Source organism: Sinohyriopsis cumingii, chromosome 2, assembly GCF_028554795.1.
Source record: "Sinohyriopsis cumingii isolate HCF-2022 chromosome 2, ASM2855479v2, whole genome shotgun sequence".
NCBI classification, from domain to species: Eukaryota; Metazoa; Mollusca; class Bivalvia; order Unionida; family Unionidae; genus Sinohyriopsis; species Sinohyriopsis cumingii.
The window spans coordinates 96,884,666-96,899,992 of record NC_142962.1 but is presented as its reverse complement, the minus strand read 5'-3'; the positions used below and the strand labels follow the sequence as shown (position 1 = coordinate 96,899,992).

The 15,327-nt window shown below is 35.6% G+C and overlaps 1 protein-coding gene across 1 annotated transcript in view; it reads right to left on the bottom strand.

The window, feature by feature from the left end:
* The window catches only part of LOC149805433 (uncharacterized), a 31,769-nt gene extending 18,996 nt beyond the window's left edge, over positions 1–12,773 (bottom strand). The window contains exon 1 of the mRNA XM_089950015.1: positions 12,199–12,773. Coding sequence (XP_089806141.1) covers positions 12,199–12,293 — 95 coding nt within the window. The 5' untranslated portion in view covers positions 12,294–12,773. The remainder of the gene's footprint in view (positions 1–12,198) is intronic.
* Between the last annotated feature and the right edge of the window lie 2,554 nt (positions 12,774–15,327).

Genomic DNA, 15,327 nt, shown 5'->3' with positions numbered 1-15,327 from the left:
CCTAACCCTGTTAAAAGTTATGGGAACACCGGAGTTTCTCAGTGTTTTTTTATTATCAGATAATTTGCCATTTTCTGAGAAGTCTTCTTCTAATGAAAATGTTCTTATTTCGGGAATAGATTGCGGTATTGTTAATTTTCTTCTCCATTGTGGAAATTTTTCATCAGACCTAGTCATATTATCTGTGAAAGTCAGAAGAGTAACGGCTTTACCCATAGAGGTTATTCGTTTATCGGCGGTATGACCTGGCTGGAGATAAGGTTGTGGTTTATCCACGTCTAACTGGCAAGCCATGCTTGGATCAGAAAGTCGATCTTAGAGAGAAAGAATCCCTGGCTTATGCCGAGCTAATGCAATTAATAGAACTATGGCAAAGAAAGTTCGTGGGAATGACGTTGATCAGTAAATTATTCCTTTAGCTGACACATTTGCTGGTCTGGGTTTGATACGGTTACTTTTGCCCCTCATAAGACTCAGTCAAAAGGCATTGATCACAGTGATCCTTTTTATTACTCATTATCTTTATTCTAATCAGTATGACACATGACAATCGTTTATCGTCGAACAGAAACAAGACCATGAGATCACGTGTTTGTTTCAGAGGCTAGTAGAGAAACTGAATCCACAGAAGTACCTGTTTGTTGTTTTATTAAAATATGGTCCTTGTGAGAAAATGGAGCCCACCTGAGGTACACGCTGGTAATGAATGATTAGTGATTGTTGTTCCTAAGTCGTATACTCAGTAAATTCTTAGTCTAGCCCATGGAACTTTTTTGACTGGTCATTTAGGGGTTATTATGACTTATAAACAGATCTTGAATCATTTTTATTGACAAAAAATTAAAAGTGATGCTTGTAAATACTGTAGCTCTTGTCACACTTATCAATTGGTAGAAAACCCCAAACAGAAAATACATATACTCATTTGCAACCTATTCCTGCTTTTGATGAACCATTTAGCAGAATAATGGTAGAGTGTGCTGGTCCTTTACCAGAGACCAAGTTAAAAATAAAATTAAGGTATGAAATAAAAATACAAAGGAAATGAGTTTTCAGCCCGGTGATAAAGTTCTGTCTCCTTTGCCCATACCACAAAACCCTCTTCAGGATGAGTATTATGGTCCTTATTAAGTTAGAAAGAAAGTAAGTTACTTAAATTGCTTCATTAATACTTCTGGTATGTAAATATGTTAAGGGTGTATGTTGATAGAGATAGCCGTGTTAATCACACAGTCTATTTAGTTGTAGCTTTAGGCGATGGAATGAAATCGGATTATAGTGATTTTGGTGAAACTAACTTTCGGAATTCGCAAATATTTAATAATCTTGATAAAAAATGTTAACATCTGCAGCTAGAAAAAAATTAACTAAAACAGCTATTATTTATTTGTAAGCACTTGTTTCCAGATGTTCCAACAAGAGCAAATAAAATCTATCATACCGTTGAAATTGTAGATTTTATACCTGTGAAACAGCATCCTTACCTAATGAATCCTCTCAAACAAAAATGTTTGAAAAATGAAATTCGGTATTTTCTAGAGAGTGGTTTCATAGAAGCAAGTAAAAGTGACTGGAGTTCATCGTGTATTCTTGAACCAAAACCAGACAATACTTCTCAAATGTGCACCGGCTACAGAAAAACGAACAGTTTGACCAAAACAAATTAATTTCCATTGCCAAGAATCGATGACTAAATTGACAAAATTGGAAATGCAAATATGTCACCAAATTGTACCTTTTGAAAAGATTTTGACTGATTCCACTTACGAAAAGTGCACGGGATTTCAGCATTTGTAACTCCAGATGAACATTATCAGTATAAAGTAATGTCTTTTGGGATAAAAGGTTCGCTTTGTACTTTCCAACGTTTAATGAACACGATTATATCTGGTTTAGATAATTGTGACGCTTACATAGATGACATTAAATCTGCAATTCCCCAGTCACCCTGGGATATCTATTTATTTCAAACTGTGTACTGAGACACACCATGATGCTTTTCAAAGTGTTAAATATTGAATAGCGTTGATAGAAGAGTTGTATCTTGTGTGATATATTTATAGCTTATATCTTTCTCGAAGTAGTGCCTTAAATTTAAGCAAATTGTGTTATTGGGAGGGGGCGGTTGGGGGGCGGCAATGTTTTTGATGCAGCTTTGAATAATAGTAGGTCTGTGAAAAATGATGATGATCTTAAATTACTGTATAAATATGTGAGACAAAAGTTCCTTGGGTGAGTCTCATCTTGATATCAGTACTCTCAAATAACCAGGAAGTATATATATAAACTTAATATTCCGTGGCGTATGTTCTTGTCTAGAGGGCAATCAAATTAAACGCCTGTATCAACAAAGAACTACTACGAACTTGTATTTAAGTGTCACACAGAAAAGATTTATCATCTGAACTACTGGCTCTAAGGCATGATCATCAGATAAAAAAAAAATGGTCAACCATACAAGAAAAAGACATCTTGTTTTACAGATGTATTCATCTGTGAGACAGATTGCGATTTCAATCACTATTGTAGGACATAGAGATGGTCAATTTAGATTATGGATAATCCAGACATTTGGTTTATTGCCTTAATTTGGTATCGAATCAAAAGTTAGAGTAACTTATCAAGGTCCTTTACAATAATAACTTCATACTTTAGATAGCGATAGCTAATTCTGTATTGTGGATCGCGTTATGGTATTTACTTAATATGATTAATTTTAACTAGGTATAATGTGTCACACGATAGTTCGGGTTTCTCATACAATGCTTGGAAAGCTTTCAGTTGCCGTTGGATGCAGCATAACAAATAAACGTCGTTCCTTTACTAAACACAATCCACACCTAATATACAACTGTTTTAAGTGTATTTTCCAAGTACCAATCCTTCTACCTAATACATGCATCTGACACAGATGGCGTACTGAAACAGTTTGCTAAATGAAAAAGATGTGGTCATACTTAGATTATCCATAAAGGATATAATTCATTTGTGTAATATAATTTATAATTTGTAATGCATGCTAAATGATAATGTAAGTTTAGCATTCATGTCAACCATGAAAAACTCTTATTGGGTAATACGCCACATTACCTTTCAGACGGTACGCATTTCCTTATGTAAATTGCACACTTTCTAAAGACAGGTCAGTGAATCTCGTTTGTATAAATGCGTACAAATCTAAATTTAACTCAGCTGGACTTGACTTATGTGGGAACGGGTAAAGTAACATTTTGCCGACCAAAGACCCACGTGTCCGTTGATAATGCATTTTCAAATTCAAACATCGCTGATCAGTCATCCCACGAGTCGAGTGCAAATAATTCCGTAACTGTACCTGGAATTGGCGCTCAGCAGTAAGAGGCCAGTATTAGGTCTGGTCGGCCTGGTGTCAGGATATTGTGACTGGGTTGGACATCACGCTACATGTCTGCGGCATGATGCCCCGATACTAGACATCGCTATAAACTGCCACACTGCAGACATCATAACGATATAACTAACAATGCTAACGATAAATCGGGTATCGTTAAAATGTTCAGACACAAAACCAAACTTATGGAGCACGGGGTGAGCTCAAATTCTAGAACTCTCAGATTTAACATTATTGACTGTGAGCCAGATTCAGAATTTTCCCTCGCAACAATAAAATCAAAATAAACTCATATCCGAACTTTCACGTATCTGTGGGCCGGATCGACGCCTAAAATGATTGACCTTTTCTGCGAACCTAACCATAGAGCCTGAGATGTATTGTTGATGAAATCAGGTTTGGGTTTGAATCCCGATTTCATCTGTCTCGCAAGGATCTAAAGGAACTGTTGTATTGACCAGTGTAAAGGCACGATCAGTAACATGCTCTTGTAGCTCTTGAAGCAAGTGTTTCTTCAGACGCCTGCGGCTTTCGGTTATCTTTTCTGGTTGTTGTTATATTATTGATCAATCAAAGTGACTTCGATTTCAGGACTCGAGAGGGATAAAAGTAATACATGGAACAACAGCAGTCAGATCTTGATTTTAACAGCGTGTTATCGATTTTCTCTTCAAAACATTTGTCTCAAGAACCTTTACTTCGATACTTTGATGGGTATAATAATATTCAATACTGTGACATTGCATCTGGCTCTGTATTTAGATGGATAGAAAGACAGATATAGACTGAGACAGATAAACAGGTGGAAGACGGGTATATAGAATAGAGAAAAGTGCTTTATGACAACTCTCTCAAATAAGCAAATGCTGAAATATTATCCACATCAAGACCGTCAAACATTTTGTTAAGTGGACACCACCCTGTTAACACGAATGAGAAGGAGGAAGAACATGACCACTGGCTCCAAGATTAAAAGCTATTCTCCTATCTAAACTCAGACTCAACTTAAAATCCTGGCAGCTGATTGGACAGTGAATGAGAAGTTAGCCAATCAGATATAAGGATTCTTAGTTACAGTCTGGTTATACTTTGGCCATTGTCAGTCTGCTCTAAAACCATTCAGGGGTCAAATCTTTCAAATATTGAAAACGTCGCTTCCGTTTTTTTTTCACACCTTAAATTTCATATTAGTTCTCTAATTTAATTTCGATTGGCCTTGCATTAAATTCACACACTTAATAAAATTGTTCCCCACTTCATCGTATCCTTTACATTACGTCATTTCTCTTTCCACATCATGAAGTAAATTGCTTTCAGTTTTGCTCTTCTGAATAACTAATGTTGCACTCAAAAGTCCGAGCTTTGGGATATTATCTGTCCTGATCTTCTACATCATATGTAACTCTCGCTTTAACGGCCATGGTTTTGTAAAAGTGATGGCAACGTTCTTGAGCCTGATACAAACCCATTTCTCATTGTTAAACTGGCAACAAATCTGCGTTGTATCTTTATATGTTCAGTACCATCCGACATACGAAAACTAAATTGTTGAAAATCCAATTGTGCAAGCAAGCTATCCAAAGTCATATATCTGCTACTATCGGCTTACAAAACTGGACTTTTTCATAGTTATTTTCAAAACAATTCTGTTTGTGATATATATTTTTATTTTTAAAAAATATTATCCTCTGTTTATGTAGGTTAAGTTTACTTCACCTAACAGCCAATTCTGACCTCCATATTAACAACCTCGTTGTTTTATGTCATGGTCAGTAGGCAGACAGACGAGTGCATGCTTGCATGTGGTCTATATATAAAATGTATCGTCCTGAAAGTATATGGGGACAATACAAATATAATTATCACACAGATTTACCTGTAGTAAAATGCCCTTTAAGTGTTTGTATGTATAAGTAAATATGTGGAAATACTATGAAAACTGATTATGAAAGAGAAGAAAATAAATTTTCATAGTTCATAATTTCCTAACAAGCTATTTTTTCTTTGACACAACCCAGGCACTATCTTTACTGCATGACCACGTTTTGCGACCACTTCCAGATGCAAACAATTATATGCGTACACACCTGAATCAGGAAGAAATGTCTAAAGATGGACTCCTTTGATATGGGCTTCAATAATTTCACATCGTTTCTACCTCCATATATCTGAACAGTATGATTCAGATTCAAAATGGAAATGGAAATTTGAGGCACCGTGTAGCAGTGGCTTCAAGTCGTTATAACCGGGCAGGAGTAATTTTGACTGGTCACGGGCTATTGTCGTGCATCTACAACATCTCTATCAAGTAAACGCTACTGCCATATTGCAAATCATTGTACTCGATCAATTTTATATTTTCCCTAAGCCAACCAGTATATATGTTAAGAGCCGAGCAGAATAGTTCCACGCAATGGAGCTCTTTAATTTGGTTTGCTGTGGTGACTTGCAAAGTCATTCTAATATATGTCTTCGTTGTACTTTAAATTAAGTAAAACAATTCTTCCAAAAAATCTGTTAGAAGATCTTTTTGTAAACGTAAAAAAATGCATATTGGAGCATTTCCACCATTAAACACTTCATTTCGGAAATGTGTAGTTCTTGGACGGGGTCAGGCGCTTCGATTTCGGATATAAATAATGTTTCCATACCCCAAATCCCATGATACATGAATGGAAGTTATCGGTTCTGAAAAACACCGGAATTTTTTTAAGTTTCATTGTCATCTATGTAAGCGTCACAATACATGAAAGAGAGTTTGAAAGAAGAAGAAAGAAAACTTTTGATAAATTCAGATACAATATTTAAGACGAAATACTGAAATGGTTCACGAGGAGAAGTTACCTCAAATGTTGGAGTCTGCGCGATAAGAAAGTGGCAGTTTTGACGGTACGAGATCCTGACATGTTCGGTTTGAGTTGAATGAGTACTGATCGCCTTAACTGAGAAAGTACTGTCATGAAATAACTAAAGCCCGAATAGAAGGAATTCTTTTTAGAAATACTTTCAGTCCCTTTGTAATTTTAGTTGCTGCATACCATCCAGGATATAATTTGACAACAACTTTAGAATATTGTAATTTAGGCAATACATTGTTTAATGTCAAAAGAACCTTATACACTCTTGGTGATCCTTGTCCCCTTCCGCGTGACAAATCAAGACATTATAAGTGAAGAAATATGGCTTTAATTATTAAATCTTGTATGATTATGGTATATCATTTGAGATTTTGTTTTTCTAAACTATTTTGGAACTCCTCTGTCCAATACATGCTTTTGTAACTTGGAACGTTGACCCTCAATTTCCATTTTCATTTAACATAAAAATATTAATGAGCTCCTCATTTTAGGAAAAAAAGTATAGTCAATTTAATAAGTATAAATTACTATCGTGTGTGTGTGTGTGTGTGATTTGGATTTTTAACGTAGCTTTAACAATTTTTCAGTCATATCGCTACGATGTCTGCAGTGTGGCAGTTTATAGTGATGTCTAGCACTGGGGTATCATGCCGCAGACATGGGGCATGATGTCCCACCCAGTCACTGGGACATCATGCCGCAGACATGTGGCATGATGTCCCACCCAGTCACATTATCCTGACACCAGGCCGACCAGTCCTAACACTAACCTTTTAATGCTGAGCGCCAAGCAAGGCAGCTGTTAGCACCATTTTTGTAAGTCTTTGGTATGACTTGGCCGGGGATTGAACCCATGATCTCCCGCATCCGAGGCGGACGCTCTAACTACAAGGTCACCGGAGCGGTCTAATATCGCGTTATCACATTCACTGAATGATACGTAAAAACACAAACTAAAAAGTATAGGATAGATATTAGGACAGAATTTTTTGGTAAAAGTATTAAGGTTGAAATTTCTCTAATTTGTATTAAAAGTAATTTTTCATTCAATTATACTGAAAGCAATTTTCCACTAAAATATATTGAGATTAATTTTATCTATTTTGTAATACAACTCTGTGCTATTTTATAATGATCGCGCTTTACGGGCAGGTGCAGAATTCCATAAAATACATTTCTCTTGTATCTAAAGGTCAGTAATTTAGATTTGGTGGGAAGCTGTTGAACATGCATTTTATTAAATCAATAATGGATGAGTTAAGCGAGATGATTCACACGGTTTCCCTGGGTAAGGTCGAGAGCATGGTTCTGATCCGAAATGAGCACAAACAAAAACCTGTGTATAAATAGAGACCAGACTTGCGCAGAATTAGTTCATTCTTCAAGTCAGAACAGCTCTAAGAAAGAAGAGAAAAATAATTAAAAAACAAGCCTTTTCCGAGGTACACCGTGTCTTTTCTGTGAACGAGGTTGTAATATGTGATTTTATCATACATCTTTTAATTCAAAATCACGCCAAGGGTAACTGAGTCAGCTAAAACAAAAATTATTAACCATGCTTACACTTCTCATCGACAGTCCGTATCCAAAACGAATGTATCTTGCTTAGTGAGCATTATCTGGCTTAAGTGTCGCTAAATCAAATTTGTCAAACCATAAAAAATGCCCATACAATCATTATGTACAGATTATTCAACCATTTCGATAACGATTACTTCCTTTATAAACTATCCTCAGCTATCGAGAACGCATCATTTTTACCAATCAACCAGACAATGTGTTAAAAGTTTGGTATTCACGGTTTTTATCCTTACTTAATAAACATGTTCGACTAAACTATAAAAGGGTGAAGAGACACACGCGACCTAAATGGAACGCTGATTATATAAAAACAGCTATCAAAGTGCGTGACTTTTAACACCAAAACAAAAAGACTGAAAGATTGATAACATTTGGCAAAATAGGCAAAGAATCTTCTAAAGGAATGCAGGAGAAAATCGTACTACAATTTGTTTTCGGGTAGAAAGGACAGAAAGCTCATCTGGAATCATTTTAAAGAAATTAACGCATCGAATTAATTCTTTGTCCCACCTGAAATTACCATAAATTAAAAAACTCTACTTAATGACTCTGAAATTACAACTAGGACGAATTAAATTTTCGTATTTATTAGCAATATCCTGAATGAAGAAGTTATTTCCAGCCCCAGTCACTTTTTGTTCTTATCGGATTTTGTAGCAGAAAACGAGTAACTTCTGATGATGATAATAATAATAATAATAATAATAATAAACTATCTTTAACGAGGATAACACATTAGGTCATGGCTGACACATCTGCCATGTGATCCTCGGTTTTTGTAATCGGCTATGTTAAAAAATATATATAAAAAATACACAAAATAAAAATACAAGACTATGCACATAAACAGGTATCGTCGCACACGCATTCATACATATTTAACATGAACGACTATATGCGACTATGCTGGGAAACATACAAATATGAACAATATTCAATACACAGGTACATAAATTTCAGCATAAGTCGTACGTACTATATATATATATATATATATATATATATATATATATATATATATATATATATATATATATATATATATATATATATATATATATATATATATATATATATATATATATATATATGATGATAAGGTTTTCTATTCAGAGCTTTTAATATGTCATTCAAGCTGGTCTAGAAAGAATTTCTTTTTAATGATATTTTAAAAGAAGCAAGGGAAACTGAATTACGTATCGTTATTGTGAAGGAATTCCATACAGTAGGTTCTGATACAATACATGAGCTTTTGTAATGATTGGGTTTAGACCACGGAATCTGGAGATCGTTGTTAGTCGTCGATCGGAGATTACGCTCAGTATTCGATGATCTTAGTTCAGTTATGTTAGAGATATAATCTGGAGAAAGACGGTTTAAAGACTTGTATGTCATGATTCCTTTAAAATAAAGAATACATTTTTGTATAGGTAGCCATTGTAGACGTGAAAACAAAACATTCGAGGGAGTTATAACAGGAGGTTTCAGTATTATTCGGGTTGCCCTTTTCAGGAGTTTATCAGTTCTGGACAGATTATAATTTGACGTCTTTCCCCATATGGTACAGCCGTAATCTATCAGTGGTAGTATATAACTCAAAAAATAAAGTTCAAGTGATTGGGGAGGTAGAAATTTCGAAACCAATGTTAACAGAGTTATTCGTTTGACTACCATTGCACATAGTAGATCGATATGTGCATTCCAGCTGAGGTGTTGATGAATGTAGATACCAAGACGTTTTTGATTTTTTACAATAGATACGATAAGCCATTTTGAGTTAGAAGTAAAACCATGTTAGTAGATAGACGCTGCCTTGTTCCGATTGTCATACATTTCGTTTTAGAGATGTTAATATGCATTTTGTTTTGATGACACCAAACTGATATATTGTTGACGTCGATTTGAAGTTTATTTTTAATGGAGTATAGAGAATTACCAGATAAATGCAATGTAGAATCGTCAGCGAAAAGATCTGTGTTAGAGTGCGCTTGTATTGAGTTTGTTATACATTAAGTTTCTGGTCACGAAGTCTATAACAATCTTTTCAGTCTTGATAAGAACAAAGCTACTGGGACTAGAGCCAAAATATTAAGCTTTCTGCACATAGTATAGGTCCTTCTCTCAGTGATCTTTTCAATGATTGTTTAGAAACTGGTGTATTTCCTGATTCATTGAAGCAAGCCTAAGTTCTTTTTCCTTATTAATTAAGGCAGAACGACCCATCAAAATATAGACATACTTGTATTTTGGCCATCAATTTCAAATAACTAAGAAACACATTCCTTCCCACCTAGTTTGTTATCTCAATAAACATAGTCGTCTACATCGATCTCAAGAGGGATTCAGATAAAATTACTTATGTCAAATTGCCGTGATTAAACTCAGGGAAGAATGGCTGTCTTTACAGATTTAAAAAAAAACTTAATCCCGATAGTCTAGCTCAAGTCTTACGTCCAAAACAGGACTCAGAGTGTCAGCATTGGAAATGACTCATCAGCATTAAGACCGGTAAAATGTGGCATCCCGCAAGGCGCCATTTTTAAGCCTTACCCTTTTACGAATCTTTATAAACTATCTACATCTGTGTTTTAAATACTCTTGTTGTTGATTGTCTTTCGACTTAGAAGATGACCATGATGCCACTGAATGGTTTAATTCCGATATATTCGCTTATTACAAAACTATCGTCTATTCGAGCAGCTCTGCATCAGTTATCGATTATCATCTTCACGTCAATTGACTCCACGCAGAAACTGTCGACATTTTCTGCACCCATACGTCAACTCAGTATGCTCAGTGCCTCTGAGCACTCTACAAATTGCTAGGTATCTTCAATGATAACACTTGTTTCATTGGGACACCCAAGTTAATTACATTTGTCTTTTAATGAGTTAACGTACTGCACTTATGAAAATATCTCAAAGTGTATTTCCGAAAATATTCTTGAACTGTATTACATAATAACTATATTTTAGAAATCATGGATTAAGCTGCAACACTGCTCAGACTGATTCAGTCACTAAATTGGAACAGCGAGGTGCCCGAATAAGTCGAAATGCACTACTAGTTATTGTCCATTATGGGATGGAAGTAATAAAAAAGTTTAATAAATGTAAAAAATTCAAACGTAATAAGATATATATATATATATATATATATATATATATATATATATATATATATATATATATATATATATATATATATATATATATATATATATATATATATATATAAAAGATGTTTTTACACAATTGCATGAAACGTTATCGATAATAACTTGGTTACCATTTCGTGAACATGCTACATTGCACAAAGGCTGTATGATGTACAAACAGCTTTGTACCTATCTATCTTATCTCACGAAACTCTAATATGTCACCGTGACCTTCGTTCATTTTACAAGAAGTATATTTGTATTCCATGATCTCGTTCTTTATTTTTTATACATTTTTCTCTGAATCAGGTTCAAAATTATAGAACCCTATTCGTATTTAACTCAGAATTCAGCTTCTTATTGAAGTCACTGTATAATGGCTGCTTTTTAGATTAACGCTAATGATATACAGACTTACATTCCAATTTTATTGTTTATACGCCTCTTCTCTGTAAGTTTTAATCTAATTACATCATCCCATATTATTTTACATTACATTTTATTTTTCTCCAGCGCTTTATTAGACTCACTAGTTTTAACTGTTGTATATGTGTATGTCATTTATATACATATCAGAATATCAGAGGACGAGATGGGAGATTAGCTTTAAATGATAAATAATGATAAATATGTTATCCTCTTAAAATTAACCGTTATTATTATTATTAATTATTATTATTAATGTTGTAACGGTAGGTGTCTAGTAATATTTTCTCAGTGTTTCACTAAATGCAGAAACTGCTGTAGAAGGACGTGCCTTTCAAATCCTATAACATTGCACTGTAATATTTTTGACGAGGACAGGAATACATATGTCTCGCGAAGAAAAAAAGAAGAAAAACAAACAAACGTGAAGACGGTATTTTGCTATAAGCAAAACGACGGGAATGGATTGCGTTGTTATGTCTGAGGGGCTGAGTTTATATGTATCGTCTTAAGTTCTACCGTTTGATCTTCAACAAAAGAAGAATATTAATAAATAAAATAAGGCAACAGGGGCGAGTAGTGGACGGTTAATTGTAGCAAACTCTTGTTAGAACCATTTAAGTGACTCCAAAGTCTTAACGCCGTCTAAAATATAACCTTACTTAAATAAAACTGACTATATTGACGAGTTTTTCATACCTTCGAGACAAACTGAATGCATTGAATGTAAAGTAACGGAGTTTCTTGATAACCTATATGTATATAAATAAAATTAGGATTAGAATATGTATTTTAACAGAACTTACATGTTCTCAATAGTCTGGAATCCGGAGAGATAAAGAAGCGGTCCTTTATTATAAAAATCATCATCGTCTGCCATTTTGGTATCCTTGAATAACATGTATTTTCTACAGGGCTGGGACCTTCACCGCTATAGTAGTTAACTCATTCTCCGCACAATGAAATCCATATAAAATCTTCGTAATGACACATGTCTTTAGTGTCACCGCTGTAAATAACGCCCCTTTCTTCACTAAATAACTTGAATAGAACTATCCTCACAGAAGGCCGCTTGACAAAACCCGATACTCCTAAGTTGTCCAATCTCGATACAACATGTAAATTAATTATATTGATAATAGCTTCGATTCACGACATACGACTCTAAATGTATGTGAAAACGAACGCTGATACCATCGCGTCAAATGAACATTTAGTTGATAACACTGCAGTTTTAAACTTGCTGTCATGTAAATACCAGACGGTACGATTTATACCTTTTGATAAAAAGTTTCCTGAGCGCTATTTATGTGTAGAGAACATCCACTTTTTGCTTCAGTCGGCCATTTACCTGTGTTGGCAAGTATGGAAGATTTTTACATAGTGTAAGGAACACAAATTGCTCAACATACAGAGTTGTCCATCAATGGTAAGATCCTGTTTTAAAAAAAAAAAAACCCAAATCACTCGTATAAAATCAACTTGACTGGAAGGGCAATACGTTTCTTTTAAAACACGAGAGAATGGTTACCAATCAGTTTTGGTGTAAGAAATAACATGAACTGGATAGTAATTGTCTGGTTATCACTCTCGTACGTTGAATTTTTATATTTTCAAGAATAAATATAGTTTGGGATTCAGTTATAATCTGAAAAATGCGTAGTATGATTATAGCGGTTTTAGATTTTCATTACTGATCTAGGCGTGTGTGTGTGTGTGTGTGTGTGTGATTTGGATTTGAAATGTAGCTTTAACATTTTTAGTCATATGGCTACGATGTCTGCAGTGTGGCAGTTTATAGTGATGTCTGGCACTGGGGCATCATGCCGCAAACATGTAGCATGATGTCCCACCCAGTCACATTATCCTGACACCAGGCCGACCAGTCCTAACACTAACCTCTTAATGCTGAGCGCCAAGCGAGGCAGCTGTTAGTACTGTTACAAGCCAAGGGTCTTTACTTGATCGAGCGGTGTCAAAACCCTGGCGCGATTCTCGCTAGAAGTCATAAGTTTACCCCAAATTTCCAAAGGCTTCTATACAACTTCAGTTGTAAATTAGAAAGCCCAACGTGTCCGTTTTATACATAAATTTTACTCTAATTAATGCAATACCACATATAAATCAACCTGCCAAATATCTATCAACCGCACATCTGCACGGTTTCTCTTCATCAGGTTTCCGTACCGTAGCCGTTCACGCCGTAGAAACTATACATATATCGTCTGACACTGGGAACTATTTTAACTCCGCCACATTAGGCCAGTCAATGTATGCTTTCCAGGCACATTTCGCCAGTATAACTGCGCCACATTTGCCACCATGGCGACATAAATGGTATCTGCCGAGTCCCTTCTTATTTATTCCTTTGTGTAATTTACCGATTTCCTACCGTAAATACTGCCACTGCAGTCACACCACCAATGTACACCACTAGATCTTAATATGGACTATCTTACGACAGGGACATTCATTCGGTATTGGCCTGAATTCACTGCTAGTGAACCGTGGCATCATGGAAACTCACTAACACTTCACTCCGTGACGTTTGCTCTTAGTAATTGGCTAATTATTTCGGGCTAAGGATATTTCCATTGCGCCAAATTCCAATAATCACACAAGTAATCACACAAATCTAAGAATTCCTATAAACGCGGCGCTATAACCAAATACGCATACTCTAACTTTATTACAGTACCATTCTAGTAAGTCTTTGGTATGACTCGGCCGGGGATCGAACCCACGACCTCCCGTGTCCGAGGCGGACGCTCTAACTACTAGGCCACCTGAGCGGTTACTGATCTAGGTCACAGCCTTCTATCCCTCATAACTTATTTACTCGAGTTTTACTGGCTGTAAAGAAGAGTGTTTAGTGTGCGCGAAAAAAGACAGTGCTGACGTAGTTAAGACTTCACAAACGAAAACACAAGATCATCTAAAAACAGTGGTGGGGTTAGTACAGGCAACCACAATGTTAATGTTGACAATTCAACTTTGCCAGTGATACCTTCTGTACGCAAAATAGCATCGTTGGCGTTATTCTTACGAAATAATGTTTATGTGTGTTTGGCTCCGAAAATAACCTTGTGGACATCTCTATAAAATCCCAACTCTAAGGAATCGCACACAAACACCTTAATGAATCTTTATTGTTGAGCTTGACGCTATGCAAATCCGTTGTTAAGAGCGTTGTTAGTGCCCATGACTACAGCTTCTTCACATGCAAGATTTCCTTTCCGTCGATGGAATAACGTGCGCTGCTGGAGAATGTCAGGATGGTTTTATTAAAAAATCCATCTGGGGCATGGACGAGACAATCATTATTATTGCACTGTATAAGATTTCACTCAATTTTATTGACTTGGGATGGAATTGCTTGTATTGATTGAAGTGTAATTGTCTTTGGTTCAGTGTTTGGTTGTAAAGTCACTAAGCATCGGATTCAATCTCAAATCGATTGAACTAATGAACTGTTTGACTCTCCAGACTTTTCAACCAATCCGCAGCAAGTTTCTTGATTCTATCAACAACTCACATTGCAACATGTCTAGTTATTGGTGCAACCAGCGGAGACAAAGTCGTAACCATCTTTGATGCGCCGTACAACAAACCACGAACAATGTCACAAGACCAGTTCCATCCTATGCCATGTAAACGGGTTTTCTTGCGTTAACAACATGCACGGGTATCACATGACCACCTACGATTGTCATTATTTTTAAATATCATTTTTAATGTAAAATTGTACTGTCAATGCCTCCCCCTTACCGGACCAATCATATGACGTGGATTGTGGCATGGAAAATAGGCAGGAGCCGTAGAAATAATTGATATCAAATCACCCGATTCCACAGTTAGTGAAAGTCACAACGGTATATAACCGTGGAAAGTAACTGCCACTGATATCATCACATGTTGAATTGATTTGAATGGCT